The sequence below is a fragment of the Gekko japonicus genome, unplaced genomic scaffold (assembly GCF_001447785.1).
Source record: "Gekko japonicus isolate JY-2015 unplaced genomic scaffold, Gekko_japonicus_V1.1 scaffold393, whole genome shotgun sequence".
NCBI lineage: Eukaryota > Metazoa > Chordata > Lepidosauria > Squamata > Gekkonidae > Gekko > Gekko japonicus.
In genome coordinates this window covers 884960-904906 of record NW_015177017.1, presented here as the reverse complement: position 1 = coordinate 904906, position 19947 = coordinate 884960, and the positions used below count along the sequence as shown (strand labels likewise).

The 19947-nt window shown below is 49.2% G+C and overlaps 1 protein-coding gene across 1 annotated transcript in view; it reads left to right on the top strand.

The window, feature by feature from the left end:
• The window catches only part of ME3 (malic enzyme 3, NADP(+)-dependent, mitochondrial), a 168437-nt gene extending 154580 nt beyond the window's left edge, over window positions 1-13857 (top strand). The window contains 6 exon segments of the mRNA XM_015427724.1: window positions 1414-1527; window positions 2400-2505; window positions 7098-7236; window positions 9693-9870; window positions 11391-11489; window positions 13394-13857. Of these exon segments, the coding sequence (XP_015283210.1) occupies window positions 1414-1527; window positions 2400-2505; window positions 7098-7236; window positions 9693-9870; window positions 11391-11489; window positions 13394-13555 (798 nt within the window). The 3' untranslated portion in view covers window positions 13556-13857.
• The last annotated feature ends 6090 nt before the right edge of the window (window positions 13858-19947 follow it).

Here is a 19947-nt window from a genome sequence, read left to right as displayed (position 1 = left end):
CGTGGCAGGGTATGAGCTTTCGTGGGTCACCGCTGACTTCTTCAGGGACTTCAGAAGAAGCGAGCAGTCACTCACAAAAGCTCCTCCCCTGCCACAAATTTCGTTACTCTTTAAAGTTCTACTGGACTCTTGCTCTTCTCTGCTGTTACAGACACTGACACGGCTACCCATCTTGATAGGTACTCTATAGGGCTCCCATGTTGGTCTGCGCTAGAAGAGCGAGACGCACGTTCAGTAGCACCCCAGAGACCCACAAGAGTTTCAGAGTATGAGCTCCATTTCTGATGAAAGGTGCTTTGACTCTTGAAAGCTCTTCCCTAGAAAATCTTTTTGGTCCCTAAGGTCCTACTGGACCTGAATCTAGGGAGAGATGTAGTGATGGTAGAAACCTGGAGGACACCAAGAGGAATGTCAGCTGGAGATGAGCCTTTGAAGTTGTCTCCTTGGTCCGCCTGCTTGGACCAGGAGGGCCACTCCAAGGTCTCCAGGAGATAAAAAATATTTCCAGAGTCGTCCTGCTTCCTGAGAACTTATTGTATGTGGTAGCAGCAGGGGTCATTTGGTAGAAAAAGAGGGGCAGGAGCTCATTAGCATAACTTATTTGCATATGCCACGCCCCCTGACATCACCAGAAGTGTGTCAGAAGGCAACACCCACCGCTCAGGCTCCACTGGACTGTTTTGGATTGCTAGCTATTGGGGGGAGGGGACGTGCAGATCTGCCCTCACAGAGGAGGGAGAGCTCGTACCTGAATAAAACTTGGTCTTAAAGGTGCCACTGGACTGTTTTGGATTTCTAGCTATTGGGGGTGGGGAACGCGCAGATCTGCCCTCACAGAGGAGGGAGAGCTTGTACCTGAAGGCAGGCTGGGGGGGGGGCTCGCAACTTACCTGGTTGCTTCTTGCTCCTCAGGGCCCGACTGAGGGCTGCTGGGAGCAGGGGATGGGGCTTGTTGAATGTGCCCGCCCCCTGGGCTCCTTACTGCCGGAGCTCCGCTCCTGTGCGCTCCCGCAGGAAATGACCCCTGGGTAGCAGTCTCAATAGCCTGAGCTTGTCAGAGCTCAGAAGCTAAGTAGGGCTGGCCACAGTCCCTGCTGGTGGATGAGAGACCACCAAGGAAGACCAGGGTTGCTATGCAGAGGGAGGCAACAGCAAACCACCTCTGCTCATCTCTTGCCTTGAAAACCCCCATGGGAGGTCACCATAAGTTGGTTGCAACTTGACTGCATATTGTTATTCTTTTTGTCGTTGTTGTCGTCGTCATCACACCTGGAACTTTCTGTACGAAAAGCATCCCAGAATTGTATCGTCTTCTTTTGTTTAAACTTCCTTCTTGGGTATCCTAGAAGGGCTTGTGTCTTGGATCCTTTGCTTCGTCCAGTTGGGTTAATGATTCTCTGGTTGTGTTTTCAGGCTGCCATGGGCATAGCCCACCTGATCGTTATGGCCCTGGAAAAGGAGGGCATCCCGAGGGAAGAAGCGATTCGAAAAATCTGGATGGTGGACTCCAAGGGACTCATTGTCAAGGTACCTCTGCACATTGGATGACATTTGGTGCTTCGTCTGCAGAGACTTCTGCAGTTGTCATTCTAGCAAAGGCCGGTGTAATACTTCAGGAGTGGAAGTAGTTCGATGGCACTGTAGCAAACTTCCAAACGTATGACCCAAAAGTGTCTCAGAGTGGCTTACAAACTCCCTTTCCCTTCCCCTCCCCACAACAGACACCCTGTGAGGGAGGTGGGGCTGAGAGAGCTCTTGACAGAAACTGCTCTTTTTCAAGGACAGCTCTTATCAGAACTACAGCTTGCCCAAGGTCATCCAGCCAGGTGCAAGTGGAGGAGTGGGGAATCAAACCCAGTTCTCCCAGATTAGAGTCCGCGCACTTAACCACTACACCAAAAGAAGGATTGGTGCTTGGGGGGCAAGAGTGAGAGGGCTTCTGGAGTTCTGGCCCCCTGGTGGTGGCCCTCCTGATGGCTCCTGGGTTTTGGCCACTGTGTGACTCAGAGTGTTGGAGTGGATGGGCCATCGGCCTGATCCAACATGGCTTCTCTTATGTTCGCAAGGATTCCCTGAAATCCGATAAACTGGGGAAAGCAAATCAACACGTTAGAGTCCAGGGACACCCCACAAAGTCCCCTGCCGGTGAGTGGACAGGACCTGGCAACCCTAATGCACAGAGGAAGTGCCCAGTAAATGTGCACACTCATGAGCTAGCAATCGCTCAGAGGCAGTGGGTGGGAACAGCTCTCTCCTGCCCATTCCCCCTCTATGGACATTGATTAAGTGTGCAAATGGATCATGTGTACAGGGCACTCAGTGCAAGGAGAAGAGAAAGAATTTGGCAGGCAAATCGGTCCTTTCAATCCTCACCTGGATGCACTTTGTGTTTCTCGCAGGGCAGGAGTCACCTGAACCACGAGAAGGAGATGTTTGCTCACGACCACCCCAGTGTGAAGACACTCGCAGAAGTCGTGCAGAGAGTCAAGCCAACGGCTCTTATCGGTAACTGTCCCTGCACCCCTTCACTTTCATCCTGTGATCCTCAGCAACACTTTGGGGGAGGGGCCGTGGCTCAGAGGCGGAGCTTCTGGTTTGCATGCAGAAGGTCCTAGGTTCAGTCCCCAATGTCTCCAGTGAAAAGGTCAAGCAATGCAGGAGACTTCCACCTGAGAGTCTGGAGAGCCTCTGCCAGGCAGATAGTTTGTGGTGGGTAGCCCTGCTCATCTGCAGCAGCAGAACAAAATTTGAGCCCAGTAGCACTGCAGTGGCTCAAGTGGTTAAGACGCTGAACTGCAGGCTGTGGGAGGCCGGTAGTTCAGCAGTTCAAGACCTGAGTGTGCCGCATGACGGAGTGAGCTCCCGTCTCTAGTTCCTGCTCCTGCCAACCTAGCAGTTCGAAAGCAAGAAATTGCAAGTAGATAAATAGGTACCGCTTCGGTGGGAAGGTAACAGCGTTCCGTGCACCTTGGTGTTTAATCATGCCGGCCACATGACCACGGAAACGTCTTCGGACAGCGCTGGCTCTTCGGCTTTGAAACGTAGATGAGCACCGCAACCCTAGAGTTGGACTCGACTGGCTTTCGAGCAAGGCAACCTTTACCTTTACCTTTAGCACTTTAAAGGCCCACAACATTTTCCAGGGTTTGAGCTTTCATGAGTGAAAACTGACTTCATCAAATACCAGATTTGACAAGGTTAGCTTTGACTCATGAAAGGATATACCCTGGAAAATTGTGTTGGATTTAAGGTGCTACCGGACTCAGATTTTGTTCTGCCAGTCAGAATAGCACATTCTGACCTGGACAGACTAAGAGCCTGACTCAGTATGTAGAAGCTTCAAATCTTTATTCTCAGTCCCTGGCAATGAAAAATTTCCAATTCATTCCTCTGGAGAGGGTAATTCCGAGTACAAACTTCTTATTCAGTCTGAAGGTTTTTCTGTGTTCTCATTTTCTTTGCTTGTAAGGTCCCATTTCTTCGAAACAACCGTGATCACTTGAGATCCAGTTTGGTGTAGTGGTTAGGAGCGCAGACTCTAATCTGGAAGAACCAGGTTTGATTCCCCACTCCTCCACATGAAGCTGGAAGTGTGACCTTGGGTCAGTTACAAGTTCTTTCAGAGGTGTTCTCTCACAAGCAGTCCTCACTCAGGTGTCTGTTGTGGGGAGGGGAAGGGAAAGGAGATTGTAAGCCACTCTGAGACGCCTTCAGGTAGTGAAGGGTGGGGTATAAATCCAATCTTTTCTTCTTTGAGGGGCCCTGTTCCATATGTGTTTGCTCGATTTTATTTATTTGTTCGATTTGTATACCGCCCTCCCCGTGAACGGGCTCAGGGCAGTTCACAACAGTTCAATACAATGCCATTAAAACAATAATTAAAATAACAATTAAAACAGTGAAACCATAATATGCCGTGCAATGATATTACATTGGTTTTTTTCCGGCACAAAATGCCAGACACAAACCAATGTAATTTCAAAACAACCACTAGAGGGAGCAAAACACGTGTGGAACACAAAAAAAACCCCTGAAGAAACAGGAACTTACACGCCAGGGAAATGAGAATGTGGAAGAGCCCAAGGACACGGCTAAAACATGCAATCACTACCACCAAGAGGTAACAGAAGTAGGGAAGGAGAAGTGGCGGACATAGTGATTAGAGTGGCAGACTAGGACCTGGGACAGTTGTGTTTGAATCTCCGCTCTGTATGGAAGCTCACCAGTAGGATCTCTCAGAATCTCTCAGCCTTGTTGCTGTGCAGATAAGTTAAAGGAGGGGAGGATGAAATGAGAAGTCACTTTGGGTCCCAATGGGGAGAAAAGCAGGATATAAATTAATTTTTTAAAGAAAAAACCCTGGTAGGTGCTGCATAGGGAAATGGCGAGCCCTCTTGGCTCCAGATAACAGAGTAATCCCTGCGCCCTACCTCTCCCGTTTACTAAATCAGGACTATAGAAGAACATTTACACTAATGCACTGGGATGTACTCCCATCTGCAGTCCTGGAAGGAAAATTTAATAAAACTCCTTATAAAGAAAGGATGTGTCCCTGTTGTGCAGATGGTATTGAGTCTACAGAACACGTAATATTTGATTGTAAGGCATATAACAACATCCGCGAATCTCTTCCTTTCTCTAAGACACTTCCTCTTTCTCGTAGGCAAAGAATCTGCCTTTTAAGAAGTTTTTTATCGGTCAGGCGAGCAGAAGTTACTCATCGGGTGGCTGAGTTTGAATGGCTTGCCCTAAGAATTAGAAAAACGATAGTGGCTCAAAAAGAGGAGAATTAAGATTTAGTTTTATTAAGTTTAATGATTATGGTTTTTATGGAGTTTTCCCCTTTTTTTAAAAAAATCTGCTTTTAAAATTCTACTTCTATTTTAATGTCATATGTATCATTTATGTTGCAAGATACGCCATCGGTATACTATGTGCTGGTCAATGACTGTGAATAAAACTTATACATGGCTGGCCCGAGGTTGTCCTGCGCTCTAGGCGAGCGTAGATGCCAACCTCCCGGCAGGGCCTGGAGACCTCTCCGCCAGAACCAGGCTGGGAGGAGGGTCACCCAGCCGCCGTTCGCCTCCCCCCGCCACCGCCGCTACTGCTCGCCTCCCCTCCAGCCGCCGCTGCTCGCCTCCCGCCGCCCCCCCCCGCCCCCGCTGCAGCCTCTCTGCCAGGCGAAGAAGCCACAGGGGGCAGCGGCCGGCGGCATGAGAGAGGGTGTGGCGGCGAGGAGCGAGCAGGATCGCGGGGGGGTGGCTACTCCGCCACTATCAGGGCTACTTTTTAAAGGGAGCTCCGGGGGGGGGTACGGGCACGTGAGAGAGAGGCTTTCCTTTCCTGATTCCCCAGCTGCTGAGAGAGGAGAAGATGGAGGCAGGGCAAACGGATGGCAGGCGGCGAGGTGTGCTGCTGCCTCCCCCCCTCCCGGCCACCACTCGCCTCCCCCCCCGGCCGCCGCTGCTGCTCGCCTACCGCCGCCTCCCCCCCACCCCCGCTGCAGTCTCTCTGCCAGGCAAAGAAGCCACGGGGGGGGCGGCCGGTGGCGTGGGAGAGGGTGTGGCGGCGAGGAGCAAGCAGGATCACGGGGGTGCGCAGCTCTGAAGTGCAGAGCCACTGCCGCCAGTGCGCCACGCTTCCCACGCGCTGCCGGCGGGTTCCCTGGCAAAAGCTTCCCCGGCCGCCTCCGCTGGGCGCTCCTGAGTTGCTAAGGGCGCCAGAGGGGCAGGCGCCCGGTTAGGGCGGCAGCGGGGGGTTGCGGGGGGGGTGCAGTTTGGCGCCCACGTCCTAGGCCAGACACTAGCTGGCCTAGTGATAGAGCCGGCCCTGAACTTATATATACTGGAAGGTGCTGCAAAGATCGGGTGGCAGTGCAGATGTGATATATATGCATATTTATGTAGACTTTTCTTTTTCACTGTGTTGTTTAAGCAGGGAGGGTCAGTATCTATCTGGAAAATAGCTTAGGGGTTAAACTATACATTGGGGGTAGATTCAGGTGGGGAGCTGTGTTGGTCTGAAGCAACAGAACAAAGTTTGAGTCTAGTGGCACCTTTGAGACCAACAAAGTGTGATTCCGGGTATAAACTTCCATGTGCATGCGCACTTCCTTGGATACATATTATATCTGAAGAACTGCGCATGCACATGAAAGCATATACCCAGAATTAAACTTTGTTGGTCTTAAAGGTGCCACCGGACTCAAACTTTGCTCTATATATTGAGGGATGCAAGTATGGATCCCCAACATCCCTTAGATGAGATTAACAGGCCAAGGTTTATTATTTTTTGATGTTAGATCAGGGTGGGCAGCCGTGTTGGTCTGAAGCAATGGAGCAAAGTTAGAGGCCAGTGACACCTTCAAGACCAATGAAGTTTTATTCAAGGTGTAAGCTATTTTATGTGCGTGCACTTCGTCAGACAATGAAATGGAAACATGAAATGAGGAAAGTGGACAATGAAAATTAGATGAAACTCCATCTCATTGTCCGATGAAGTGTGCGTGCACACAAAGGCTCACACCTTGAATAACACTTGTTTGGTCTTAAAGGTGCCACTGGACTCTGTTCTGTTTTTTTAATGTATTCATTTATACCCCACTTTTCCTCCTAGCGGGAACCTAAAGCGGCCCACGACATTCTCCTCTCCTGCATTTCATCCTCAGCAACAAGCCTGTGAATTAGATGGGCTGAGAGAATGTGACTGGCCTTAGGTCACCAAGCAGGTTTCTGTGGCAGACTGGGGAATTTTCAAACCTGGGTCTCCCAGAACCTAGCCCAACCCTCTAACCACTACACCACATTAGGTCTTTGGATGGGGAAAAGGAAAATTCCTGGAAAATTTTTGCACAAAATAGTTTTGCGATGGAGGTCAAGGCAGAGTCACCCCACCCTGACATTTGGACACCTGCTATCCATTTACCCGTTCATTTGTCATAGATCTTTCTTCCTCAAAGCAGTGCGTAAGCCTCACAACAGCCCTGTGAGGCCAATTAGGTAGACGGGGTTGCCCGAGGCTCTTGTAGAAGCTGTACTTATACATGGCTGGAGGAGATGGACTCTGATTGTTCTGTCTGCTTTGAACTGGGGCAGGGGTTGCTGCCATCACAGGAGCGTTCACGGACCAGATTTTGAAGGACATGGCGACATTCAATGAGAGGCCGATCGTTTTTGCCCTGAGTAACCCCACGAGCAAATCAGAGTGTACGGCAGAGCAGTGCTACCGCTTGACATGAGGGGGGGGGGGGGGGAGTTCCATGTTGCTGATGTCCAAAGTGTGCCTCCTTTTGGTTGTGCTGAGACCTGGAGATTGTTTCTCACTCAGGTGAATGTCTCTCAGTTTCTCATCACTCGGTCATAATTTGCCAGCTCAGTGATATCTTCTTTGCCATCAATATTCCTGGCACTGAGTTAGGCAGGTCACGAGAGGGAGGGCAGGAAGGGTTGCATCAGTGCTTAGTTCTCGTGGCCCTTTCTCACACACCCAGGGAAATGCCGGTCGCCACTTTGGGGTCAGGAAGCAATTGTTCTCCAGGCCAGTTTGGCCAGGGATTACCTGGAGGTTTTTTGTCATCTTCTGGGTATAGAACAGGGGTCACTGGGGGGGTGCGAGGGAGAGGTATTTGTGAATTTTCTGCATTGAGCAGGGGGTTGGACTCGATGACCCTGGAGATCCCTTCCAATTCTATGATTCTAGAAAGACAGGTCCCAGCCCCAAGGAGCTTACAATGTAAATTTGAGCAGTGGGAAAGGCTACACAAAGAGGCACGGGATTGTGGAAGTGAACAAAGGGATCAGAATGAGCGTGGCCAAATTAGCTGAGTAGCCAGTTTGTAAGGCAGAGCTGCTATTTATTTTATACGTTTTTCACCCACCGGGAAGCTCAGGGCGGTGTCTCCTCCTCCATTTTATCCTCACCCTGCGAGGTAGGTGAAGCTGGAAGAGTGTGGCCGGCCCAAGGTCACCCAGCAAGCTTCCATAGCGGAGTGCAGACTCGAACCTGGATCTCCCGAATCCTAAGCACCTGCACCATGCTGGCTCTCCAGTGGGGAAAAGATGCTCTACGTGTACAGACAGACAGAGTTTGAAATAGGGGGCTGGCTACCACCTTCCATAAGTCCTCTCCCCCAGATCCATTTAGAATCCAATCTGTTTTGACCCAGCATCCTCTTTGACACCACTGCCTTTTCTCAAGCATACCAAGGTGGCTGTGTAGAGCAGAGGGCAGCAGGCGATTTTAACAATAGTAGACTCCTTGGGACTTTGATGCTGCCTTGAGCAGGTGTACAACATCCAAGCATATCAGAAACCATGAGGACATTTTGGAGTGAGGGTTCGGTGGGAGGGAGGCATCTTGGCCAAGAGGAGGGTCTGGACTAGAGAACCCCAACATAGCACCTAAGGCCGCCACGACACCTACTGATGTGTTTCCTGATGCCCACTTGCATCTGAAGCCGCCACGATAACATCCAAAGGGTTTCCAATGGTAGAGAGACAAACAGGGAGCTTTTGGTCAACAGTGGGAGGGCTTCTAATGTCCTGGCCCCACTGGTGGACCTCCTGATGGCACCTGGTATTTCTGGCCACTATGTGATACAGAGTATTGGACTGGATGGGCCTTTGGCCTGATCCAACATTGGCATCTCTTATGTTCTTATGGTCACTCTCTACCACCTAGCAATAACAGCACTCATCTCCACCTTGGGCAGGTGCGTTATTGCCATGCACCTTCATCTGGACCATAGACACAGATCTTCTCATGTCTTCTGAACTTAGGAACGTCTCCCTGTTGGCCACATGGGAAGCATACGCTTCCCTTCCTTTGGAAACGAAAACCAAACAACATCTCTTCCCCCAGTCAAAGACTTCATCCCAGCTCTCTTTCACTGTCTCAGTGCAATAGATGCTTGGGAACGGCTCATTGGGCAATAGCAGCTTCCATCTCCAGAGGACACTTGGCTTGGAACCCTCCCAGCATGCTGTGATTGGCCCAATCACTGTGGTGGCCATTCTCTCATCACGCCTACTGACCTTTCACAAAATCTCAAAAGGCTCAAGAAAGGTGGTCTGGATCCTTTCGCATTCTCAGTCACATCATCGGGAGCATAATACAGGCTGGTTTGAATGAGAATGGTTTGAAACTGAATATGGGTTGTCCAGAAGGTAGCCTCCGATGGGTCTCATGTAGACTGCCCTATTCTTTATCAGAGCCAGTTTGGTGTAGTGGTTAAGTGTGCGGACTCTAATCTGGGAGAACCGGGTTTGATTCCCCACTCCTCCACTTGCACCTGCTGATGTGACCTTGGGTCAGTCACAAGCTCTGGCACAGCTGTTCCTGAAAGAGCAGTTTCTGTCAAGAGCTCTCTCAGCCCCACCCACCTCACAGGGTGTCTGTTGTGGGGAGGGGAAGGGAAAGGAGTTTGTAAGCCGCTCTGAGACACCTTTGGGTAGTGAAGGGCAGGGGATAAATCCAACTCTTCTTCTTCAGATGACCAGATTGGAAGGGGGGTCTGCACATCACTAATTGTGCTATATAGAAAAATTTCATATGTATATAACTCACAGAAATATAATCAGAATTACATCCTTCCTTCCTTCCTTCCTTCCTTTCCATTCGAGTGCACATTGCTGCTGTGCAGTTGACGATTGGTCTGATCTTCTACAAACCAAATCCCTCTTGCTTTGCTGACAGGGGCGTGGTATATTTGCAAGCGGGAGCCCGTTCCTGAAAGTGACCCTGCCGAGTGGAAAGACCTTCTTCCCCGGGCAAGGAAACAACGCCTATGTGTTCCCTGGTGTTGCTCTAGGTGTCATTGCCTGTGGGATCCGGCACATCTCTGACGACCTCTTTCTCCTCACTGCACAGGTTCGGGATTTGATGGTCAAATGAGAGTTTTAATATATGGTGAACAGACATTGCAGACCACCGTGATCACTTGATGCCCCTAGGAATCCTTTCTGGAATACCCACTTTGTGCTTTCTCCCTCTCTCCCTTCTGTCAATCAAGTGTCTAGCTTAAATGTTTAGGGTCATTTCACGCATTACCCAAAAGGCAAACCCAGGTTTATCACTGAGTGTACACTCCTTAGAAAAATATAGCCAATCAGAGCTGCCCAGGGCATTCACACTTTATATGTTTATGTATATATCATTGAAACCTGGTTTAGTGTAGTGGTTTAAGAGCAGCGGATTCTAATCTGGAGAACTGGGCTTGATTCCCCACTTCCCCACTTGAAGCTAGCCAGCTGATCTTAGGCAAGTTACAGCACCCTCAGCCTAAAAATAAGCATAGCTCGCCACCTAGTGGTTCCAAAAAAGAGCTACAGCTTTGGCAGCCAAGCAGTGCCCCTTGGGGATCTCCTGGCAATTCCACACACAATGCCATATGATAATTTCGATTTTTTTAATGTCTGTATTTAAAGTTTATTAGAAGGGTACCTAAAATCTGAAGGACCATCTCCTTCCCTGTGCACCCATTACAGTCCTCAGGCCACCATCTTTTGGGTATCCCAGTACTTAGGGTGGTCCACCTGGCATTGACCAGGGCCCGGGCCTGTTCCACAATGGTTCTGGCTCTGTGGGATGGGCTCCCCGAAGAGCTGAGGGGGTCCCCCCCCCCTTGGAGATCTTTAGGAGGTGCTGCAAGGCCTGCCTGCTTGCCAGGGCTTCTGAGGCGGTTTGAACAACGGGCATCTTTTAATGGGGGAAAGGGGAGAGACGTGGGGTTGGCAATTTCATTTTTGGTTTTACCTGAAAACGTTTTATCATGAACCGCCTTGAACCATGAGGAAAGGCGGGATATATATATATATGTTTTGATAAATAAACACATGTACACCTGTGAAGTAGCCCTGGGTTAAGAACTCGAGTCGTTATATGTGAAGGCAGAGTCAAGATGTGGCCGGGAATATCTCTGTGAAAACATTAGCCAGAAATGGAGGTGTAGTGGTTCAAGTGGCGGTCGAGTTAAAGAGCTTGAATGTGAAAGGTCTCTCTTGAGAGCCAGTTTGGTGTAGTGGTTAAGTGCGCGGACTCTAATCTGGGAGAACGGGGTTTGATTCCCCACTCCTCCACTTGCACCTGCTGATGTGACCTTGGGTCAGTCACAAGCTCTGGCACAGCTGTCCTTGAAAAAGAGCAGTTTGTGTCAGAGTTCTCTCAGCCCCACCCACCTCACAGGGTGTCTGTTGTGGGGAGGGGAAGGGAAAGGAGTTTGTAAGCCGCTCTGAGACTCCAAGTGAAGGGCGGGGTATAAATCCAATCTCTTCTTCTTCTTCTTCTTGAGTTATCCTATGGAAGCCCATGCTGGGTAGGGCCCGATACATGGGATTCCCAATGAGAACCTTGATCCTATTGAGGAATCTCTCTTCCTCCCCCACCTCTAGTCAATTGCGGAAGACGTCACTGAAGAGAATCTCGCCGAAGGAAGATTGTATCCCCCGCTGAGCACCATCCGAGACGTCTCCTTCAAAATCGCTGTTAAAGTAAGAGATCTTGGCCTTTTAGTCTTGGTGGCCATTGTTGACATACGTGTTAAACTCCCAGTATTGAATATCTACTGGTTAATGACACCAAGTACCAAGATGCGTGACCTCCATTAGAGGGCACAGTCTGTTCCTCAGGGGGCATGGTGTGGGCGCAGCTGAGAGAATGTTTGGTGTAGTGGTTAGAAGCGCGGACTCTAATCGGTGAGAACCAGGTTTGATTCCCCACTCCTTCACATACAGCTGCTGGTGTGACCTTGGGTCAGTTACAAGCTCTTTCAGAGCTGTTCTCTCAAGGACAGTTCTATTAGAGCTCTCTCAGCCCCACCTACCTCACAGGGTGTCTGTTGTGGGGAGGGGAAGGGAAGGGGATTGTAAGCTGCTCTGAGACTCCTTTGGGTAGTGAAGGACAGGGTATATATCCAATCTCTTCTTCTGCTTCATCTGGGATGAGCAGGAAGACACTCGTATCTGGCGTTCTCCCTCTCAGCGCACAGTTGTACCACCGTAAAATATAAATTGGGCCCATTTTAAAAAATTTATTTGTGAACTTTTCAAGCTACCCACAGGAATCCGGGCACTGAACTATGCTTGTAACTCAGGCCAGGGTCCCGAAGTGGGGCAGCTGTCCGGGCACTCTTCGCCCAGGGCCCCTAAAAATCTGGAACTGGCTCCGCTTGTAACAAACAGACATGAAATACAATTCAAAGAATGATGCTGCAGAAAGAAAAAAACTGGTAAATGGTACATACACATTTCGCTTCCCAAAAGTATGGCACTGAAGTCCCACCCTACCCCTACCCCCAGCTGCCAGAGATTCGGTGGACGGCAAAATGGGATCTGAGCCTTGGCCCAGCTGTGTCTGAAGCTGCATTTGGATGAGCTTTCTCAAACCTGATTCTGGTTGGGTCTAAATGATCTTACTTCTGGGTGTAGGTGATGTCCCTAGGAACATGATCAGACCAATACTCTTGTGAGCTCAGCCACCAACTCACTAGGAACAGGGGGAGGGACCATGGCTCAGTGGCAGAACATCTGCTTGGCATGCAGAAGGCCCCGGGTTCAATCCCCGGCACCTCCAGTTAAAGGAACCAGGCAGTAGGTGATGTGAGAGACCTCCGCCTGAAACCCTGCAGCCAGTCTGAGCAGACAGTACTGACCTTTATGGACCACTGGTCTAATTCAGTCAAGGGCAGCGTTGTGTGTTGCAAGCCCCTCTTTTCTTTTTAGCAAAGTGTACTAGCTGCTGTGCTGGAGCTGCGGTGGCTCAAGTGGTTAAGACGCTGAACTGCAGGCTGTGGAAGGTCAGTAGTTCAGCAGTTCGAGACCTGGGTCGCCGCATGACGGAGTGAGCTCCCGTCTCTAGTCCCAGCTCCTGCCAACCTAGCAGTTCGAAAGCAAGAAATTGCAAGTAGATAAATAGGGACCGCTTCGGTGGGAAGGGAACAGCGTTCCGTGCGCCTTGGTCTTTAGTCATGCCGGCCACATGACCACGGAAACGTCTTCGGACAGTGCTGGCTCTTCGGCTTGGAAACGGAGATGAGCACCGCAACCCTAGACTCGACTAGCTTTTGAGCAAGGGAACCTTTACCTTTTTACTAGCTGCTGTAGTAGCTGCTATAGCCTGAGTAGGCCCTGCAACACTACAGGAGCCGGTTCCCAAATAACAGGATCCCTGGTGTGCTGCTTTAGTCCTCCTCATCAGTGCCACCAGGTATGGGAGAGGGTGGCTGCAGAGGTAAGGAGGGCTGGAGGTGTGGGGCCAACATTCAGCTCCTAATTAGCCCAGGCATCCTGAGCTGAGCAGGCTCATGCTCCAAACTCCCCAGCTCCAAACTCCTGTTGAATTACAAGTCCAAACCCGATGCTCTAGCCACCGTCTTCTCTCCTCCTCCTTGTTTCAGATCGTTGACTATGCCTACAAACACAACTTGGCCTCCTGGTACCCAGAACCTGAAGACAAAGAAGCCTTCGTTAGAGCTCTCATTTACAGCCCCGACTACGACTCCTTTGCCGTCGATCATTACAGGTGGCCCCAGGAAGCCATGCAGACGCAAAACGTCTAACGCTCTTCCCCCCCTCCCCTTCGTCTTCAAGACACTCTGACCCTTCCGACGCTCACATTTTTACCAAAGCGGATATAAACGAATCTTCGCAATCGCAGACATAAAACGGAAGGGTGAGCGAGAACGCGTCTTTCCTTCGTTCAGCTGCCTTTTTACCGATCTGAGCCGGAAAACAGCACAATGTCGGTGGGGCCATTCGCGTTCTAAGGGAATGGGAGCACAGGCCTGTGGGGAGGGGATCTCGTTTTCAGTTTAAACACTCCCAGCAAGCGTTCTGCATGAAGGAAGCTATCCAAAGGAGCTTTCCCATACCCTTCTATTGCTGGAGAGACAACCCGCCAGGGAAACATTGACAACACTGAGGTCCCCAGGAAGACTGGGAGCTGGGAAACCTCACAACCCGTTGGCCGTGTAACAACACAGGGGACTATCTGCCATGGGTTACCATCGTCTAAGACGAAAGAAAGCAAAGCGAAATGCAGGTAGTGCAGTGAGAAAGTAAATATGTATTATGTATTATTACATTTAGTATCCACATATAATACATTTTTACTTTCCTAACGCAATATCAGCGTTTGGCCGATCATCTGGTGCAGCCCTCTTGTTCTCCTGTGACCATACTCTAAGGGCTTTTCTGAGTTCTCATTTTCCTCACTTGTTACGTTCCTTTTTCGGCCGGGGGGGGGGGCTGTTCTGCCCGTGCCTTGCTCCCTCTAGTGGTCAGTTTGATGTTACGTCTGGTAATGTCCTGCATAAACCCTGAAGTTTATATCCACAGGGAGATATGCTGGACATAACCGAGTGTAATATCAAATCGACCACTAGAAGGAGCAAAACTCGTGCAGAACAGGAAATATGCCCTGAGAAGACAGGAAATAAGAGAAATAAGAATGTGGAAAAGCCCTAAGCCAGGAACTGAGGCTCCTTGCTGGGGATTTTGCAATTGTTCCTACCTGTCATGGCAGCTTTGATTCTTATTACATGACATATGCTCTGTGCAACCTCCAGGCCCTGTGTTTGCCAAGACTTGGGAGGGGGTTGCTATTGCACCCCACCTTCCATAGCAAGGTTTCAAATTGGTCTGTCATCTAGAGTAGAACTCCAGCTATCCAGACCTCAGTTATTGAAAACATTATAAATTATTGGTATTCATGGTTCTCTGTTTATTAGTTCCAGTTTACCATAAACGTAGGGGAGCCAGCAATTTATCAGAGCCTGCAAAGTGTCCCAAAATCATTTTATGGAGCTCCAGGAACTCCTGCCATGCATTTGTCTGTGGGTAGCAGTCTGGATGTATGGAAATAGCACTCCTGCTTTTCTGAAGTGCTCTTCATTTAGATGTTTTTAGACATCCTTTCGGGCATCTAAATAAATAAGGGGAAGGGGCCACGGTTCAGTAGTAGAGCATCTGCTTGGCACGCAGAAGGTCCCAAGTTCAATCCTCAATATCGCCAGTTGGGGGGATTAGGTAGTAGGTGATGTGAAAGACCTCTGCCTGAGACCCCGGAGACCCACTGCCAGTCTGAATAGACAATACTGTCCTTGATGGACCAAGGTCTGATTCAGGATAAGGCAGCCTCGTGAGTTCAAAAACAGTTTGTTGTTCACTTAATTCCATTTTTAAAAAATACATGTGGTGTTTATCAGGGCTTTTTTGTAGAAAAAGCCCAACAGGAACTCATTAGCATAATAGGCAACACCCAATAGCAGAAACTCATTAGCGTATTGGACCACACCCCTGACAGCACCACTCATTAGCATGTTAGGCCGCACCCACGTGTTACCAGAAGTGTGGTCATCCAGCCACACCCACCTTTTGCTTCTTATTCTGTTTACCTTGTTTGTTGTCAAAACTCAGAGCTTTTTTTTGTAGCAGGAACTCCTTTGCATGTTAGGCCACACACCCCTGATGTAGCCAATCCTAATGAGTTTCTGCTGTTGGGTGTGGCCTATTATGCTAATGAGTTCCTGCTGGGCGTGGCCACCTCAGGAGCCAGCCGGAACTCCGTTCCTGTGCGTTCCTGCCCAAAAATAGCCCTGACAGTGACACTGTAAATCTAAGAGACTGTAGATTTTTTTCCCTGTTGTCGCTTAGGTTACTAGATAAAAGGCAATTCTCAAGGTATTTATTGACTCCATTTATACATAGGGTTGCCAACCTCCAATTGGGGCCTGGAGATCTCTCAAAATTACAAGCGATCTCCAAACAACAAGATCAGTTCCTCTGGATGAAATGTCATCTTTGGAGGATGGACTCTATGGCATTTTACCCTGCTGCAGTCTCTCCCTACCTTGAAACCTGGCCCTCCCCAGTCTCCACTGCCAAATCTCCAGGAATTTCCTAACCTGGAGTGGGCAACTCTACCTTTGTCCCCAGTGGGACCCCAAAGTGACTTACATGATTCTCCTCTCCTCGATTTAACCTCACAACAACTCTGTGAGGTAGGTTAGGCTGAGAGTGTATGACTGGTCCAAAGTCATCCAGCAAGCTTCCATGGCCAAGCGGGGATTTTAATCTGGGTCTTCCATATTCTCCTCTTACACACTAACCACTATATTGCACTGGCTCCCGAAGTATCACAATTTCTCTGGTGCCTGGATCAAATAAGAGAAAACGTGCGCACATATGCAGAACAGAAACTGTAAGGGCCTTTCCCTAGGCCAAACCCTGGCTGAGTCAGTCAAGCCGTGTTTAATTCTGCTAATTCATTCATCCACATATGCATTCAAGGCCTATTGCAAAACCAGAGTTCACAACGAAGTATGAGATTCTATTAAAACAAATTCTACCAATGCCTCGGTTTACAGCTATGTAGCCCTATATATGTGAACTGCTGACTGAATATTTTGGCATAATTCCTTGATAAGTGGAAGCAAAGGAAAATACCAAAGCAGTCGTTTATCTGATTCTGCCAGCAAGCAAGTTTTCGGCTGCCTGTTAATAAGATTAATAATTAGTTCCAACAAATAGCTGGGCCAGACATTTCAATCTCCTATCCTTAGCGATAAAGACATGCCAGTAATGTTTGTAAGGAGTGGAGCAGATGTCTAGGATATTAACGACTACCCGCACAGCGCTGTTCTTTGAGACTGGATTTGCAGTTCAGAAAATGATGCTCACAGCTCCCTTCTTTACACACGCGGTTCTACCGTTGACACATGTCCTCTGAGCCACAACAGTTCCGCTGCCGCAGAAATAATAAAGGCACTCAGGGCCTTTTGGGGGGGGGGTCGGTCAGTCAGTCAGTCCACCTTTATTGGCATATACTATTTTTTTTTAAGAGGTCTTGGAGGGAAATGAAGTTTTCAGTCTGTATATTGAAAAGTCATGAACTTTTAGACAGTTTAAAAAGAATTTTGTCAAAGAGGTGCCGGAACTCCGTTCTGGCATGTCCCCCCAGAAAAAAAGCCCTGCCGGCCCTGAGGTAAGACCTGCAGACTTACAGAAAGGAAGAGCATTCGCTTGCCACTTCGTTCACTTGAAACTAGCCTTTTAACCAACAAAACGGGGGAAAGTGACGGCAAATAATAAATTGTGTCTCGCCAGAATAAATGTCAGGGTTCCAGAGATACTGAGCAGTCGTTAGCGATTGTATATCTCAGTACCTCAGAAAGACAGTCATTTTCTACAAATGCCTGCCTGTGAGCAACAAAACCTTTTGCCTTTTGACTTCAGGCAGGGTTTTTTCTCCCTTCCTAGTGTGCTGGAAGCCCCAATGGAAATTAGAGTGGAAATTATAAGAACACTCATACATCGTTTCTGATGGTTTAACACCACAAAGCTGCAATAATTCCCAGCAGTTTATGACAATCATACATGACAGAGTTTGTATTGGGACTCTTTGCTTTCTAGGACCATTATTTGATTACTCAGAATGCATAGCGCAGACTTGCTAAAACGATTTTGTTTCCCTGACTCATATTGATTCAGCCAGAGGTCATTTCGGGGGGGATCGCGAGGGAACGCAGTTCCCCCGGGTGAGGTACGGGGGCGGGGCACATGACGAAGCCCTGCCCCCTGCTTCCGGCCACCCGGCTCCCAGCCCTCATTCAGCCAGGAGGAGGCAGGAGAAGAGGGAGGGTAAGTTGCTTCCTCCCTGCCTCTCCCCACCCCAGCCTGCCTGGGGCCAGGGAGGGCCTTCGCGGGGCTTCCTCGCACTCCCGCCGGCCTTGCAGGTCCACCGCCGGGTCCCTCATGGGGCTCGGCAGTGGAGCTGCAAGGCCGGCGGTGGCAGCCGGGACCATTGGGAGCGGGGTGTGTGGGCTTATGACACATTTCCAGTGATGTCAGGGGGTGTGGCCTTATGACACACTTCCGGTGATGTCAGGGGGTGTGGCATATGCTAATGAGTTATGCTAATGAGTTCCCCTAGCTCTTTTTCTACGAAATGACCCCTGGATTCAGCTGTGACTTTGCAGTGGCTTTTAGGTACCTCACGTACATTTGTTGTTAGCTGTGAACATGAAAGCTATTTGCCTGGTGAAAGCGGGCCCTCAGTTACCGGACGTGTAACAGCACATGGCCTTTTCACAAATTCACCAAATGTAGGTCTTTCAAGATGATTACCCCAGGTAGCTATGTCATGTGGGGATATCGTAACCTCAGGGACGAGGCTTGTTGCGTGATCTCTCTTTCCTGATGAGCAACCCATTGAAAGGGAAAGTGGCAGTTAGAGTAGAAAGACCCACACTTTGGCTTGTCTACATGAACCCTTTTCTGTTATGGTATCGGCACTCCAACCTTGCTTAACTCCAGAGAGCACAACCGTGAGCTTCCAGATACACGCAGTTGCCATTTTGTGCAAACAGGCTAACACATATATTGTCCAGCTTCCCTGCGCATGAGCCAATGCCCTCAAGTAATCTGGGCTTCTGGTCATACAAGCCAAAGCTGGAGACTATGCACCTGGTTCACACAACATGGTGACTGTGCATGTTGAGAGGATGACACAGAGAGCAGTCTGCTATGCGCAGGGTGGTAAAGACCGAAAAGGGCTCTGGTTTTAATATTCACACAGCACAGGGGCACAATCAAACAAGGCTTTTCTCACACAGCTATGTGTGTGAAGGAAATCTAAACTGTGTGTGTATTTTGGTTCCCTGTGCAGGTGAGTTTATTCTCCTTCAGTGCTCAAGCAAAACTTGGTGGCAGTCACCCATCACTTCAGAGTTTAGTGTGTGTGTGTGTGTGTGTGTGTGTGTGTGTGTTTAAGTTTACCTCAGTGGAAATTGAAAGACTTATAAGCCAGAAATCTGAATCAGTCGCCCCACACTGTTGGCATCTTTTTAAATTGCTTTGTTCTTGTGCCTTTTAACAGTAGCCATTCAGCAATTAAATAACTGAAGCTTTCCACGGTGTGGTTTTTTTTTTTTTAATCTCCATGCCAGGAAAAGTTTTCCATGTTCAGAGCTAGGAAAGAAACTGGCAGTTCTAAAATCCACAATGTTAAAAAAAAATAATGAGGGAAAGCGCCACCTTGTGGGACTACAACATATCTCTAGCAGGGTTCACAATGCAACTGGGTGCGTGCTTAAACTGAGCAGCGCATTCTTCTCCAAGAAGGGCCAAACGAAACGTGATAGCGTCCTCATGGCCGCCGTAGGGATGCTGCCACCATTTTAAAGTCATTTAAAAATGCTGCAAGGGCCTGAGGATCAGGCCCGCAGCCTGATGAACTGAGGGTCTGTTGGTCCCGTCTCCACCCACAACACACACCATATCAAGTGCTGAAACGGATGCATCCCCCCCTCCTGCGGTAATTTCTGTAGCTGAAAATATATGGGGGGGGGGGAGAAGACAGCTGCCCTTGTGGCATTTTTAAATGACTTCAAAAATGGCCATCATGTCTAGTTTGATCCTGAGGGGACAGATTGTTGAGTTCAATGCTGCACATTGAGAGACTGGAGAGTACGTGTGTGTGTTTTTACTCTTTAGCTGTCTTTCTCCCTGTACACACACACTCACACACACACTCAGTTGACCAAAGCACTTGGGTAGCAGCAGAGCAACATGGTAGCAGAATACGGTTGCCAGATGGGCCCTTCCAGTTGCATCAGAAAGTGGCACCGTGACACTCTAGGAACACTCCAATTTCTATGGTTAAAACCATAGAGATTTAGGGAACTCCCACAATATTTTGACATCGTTTCACATCCATCTTTGCTCCCACTGGAGTAACGCAAGGCGCCAGAGGCCAGGGGCAGGAAATCGCTATGGCACGCAACCTGATACAACTTCAGCCCTCACCCTCACTTTCCTGTGCATCTTCTTTACCCTGAGCATACATCCAGCATTCCCTGACAGCCACAAGAACATATAGAACGCTTTGGTTATCTACTCTCTCCACGGTTTATAAAGATCATTCCTGACCTGGTCAATGCCCAATAATTTG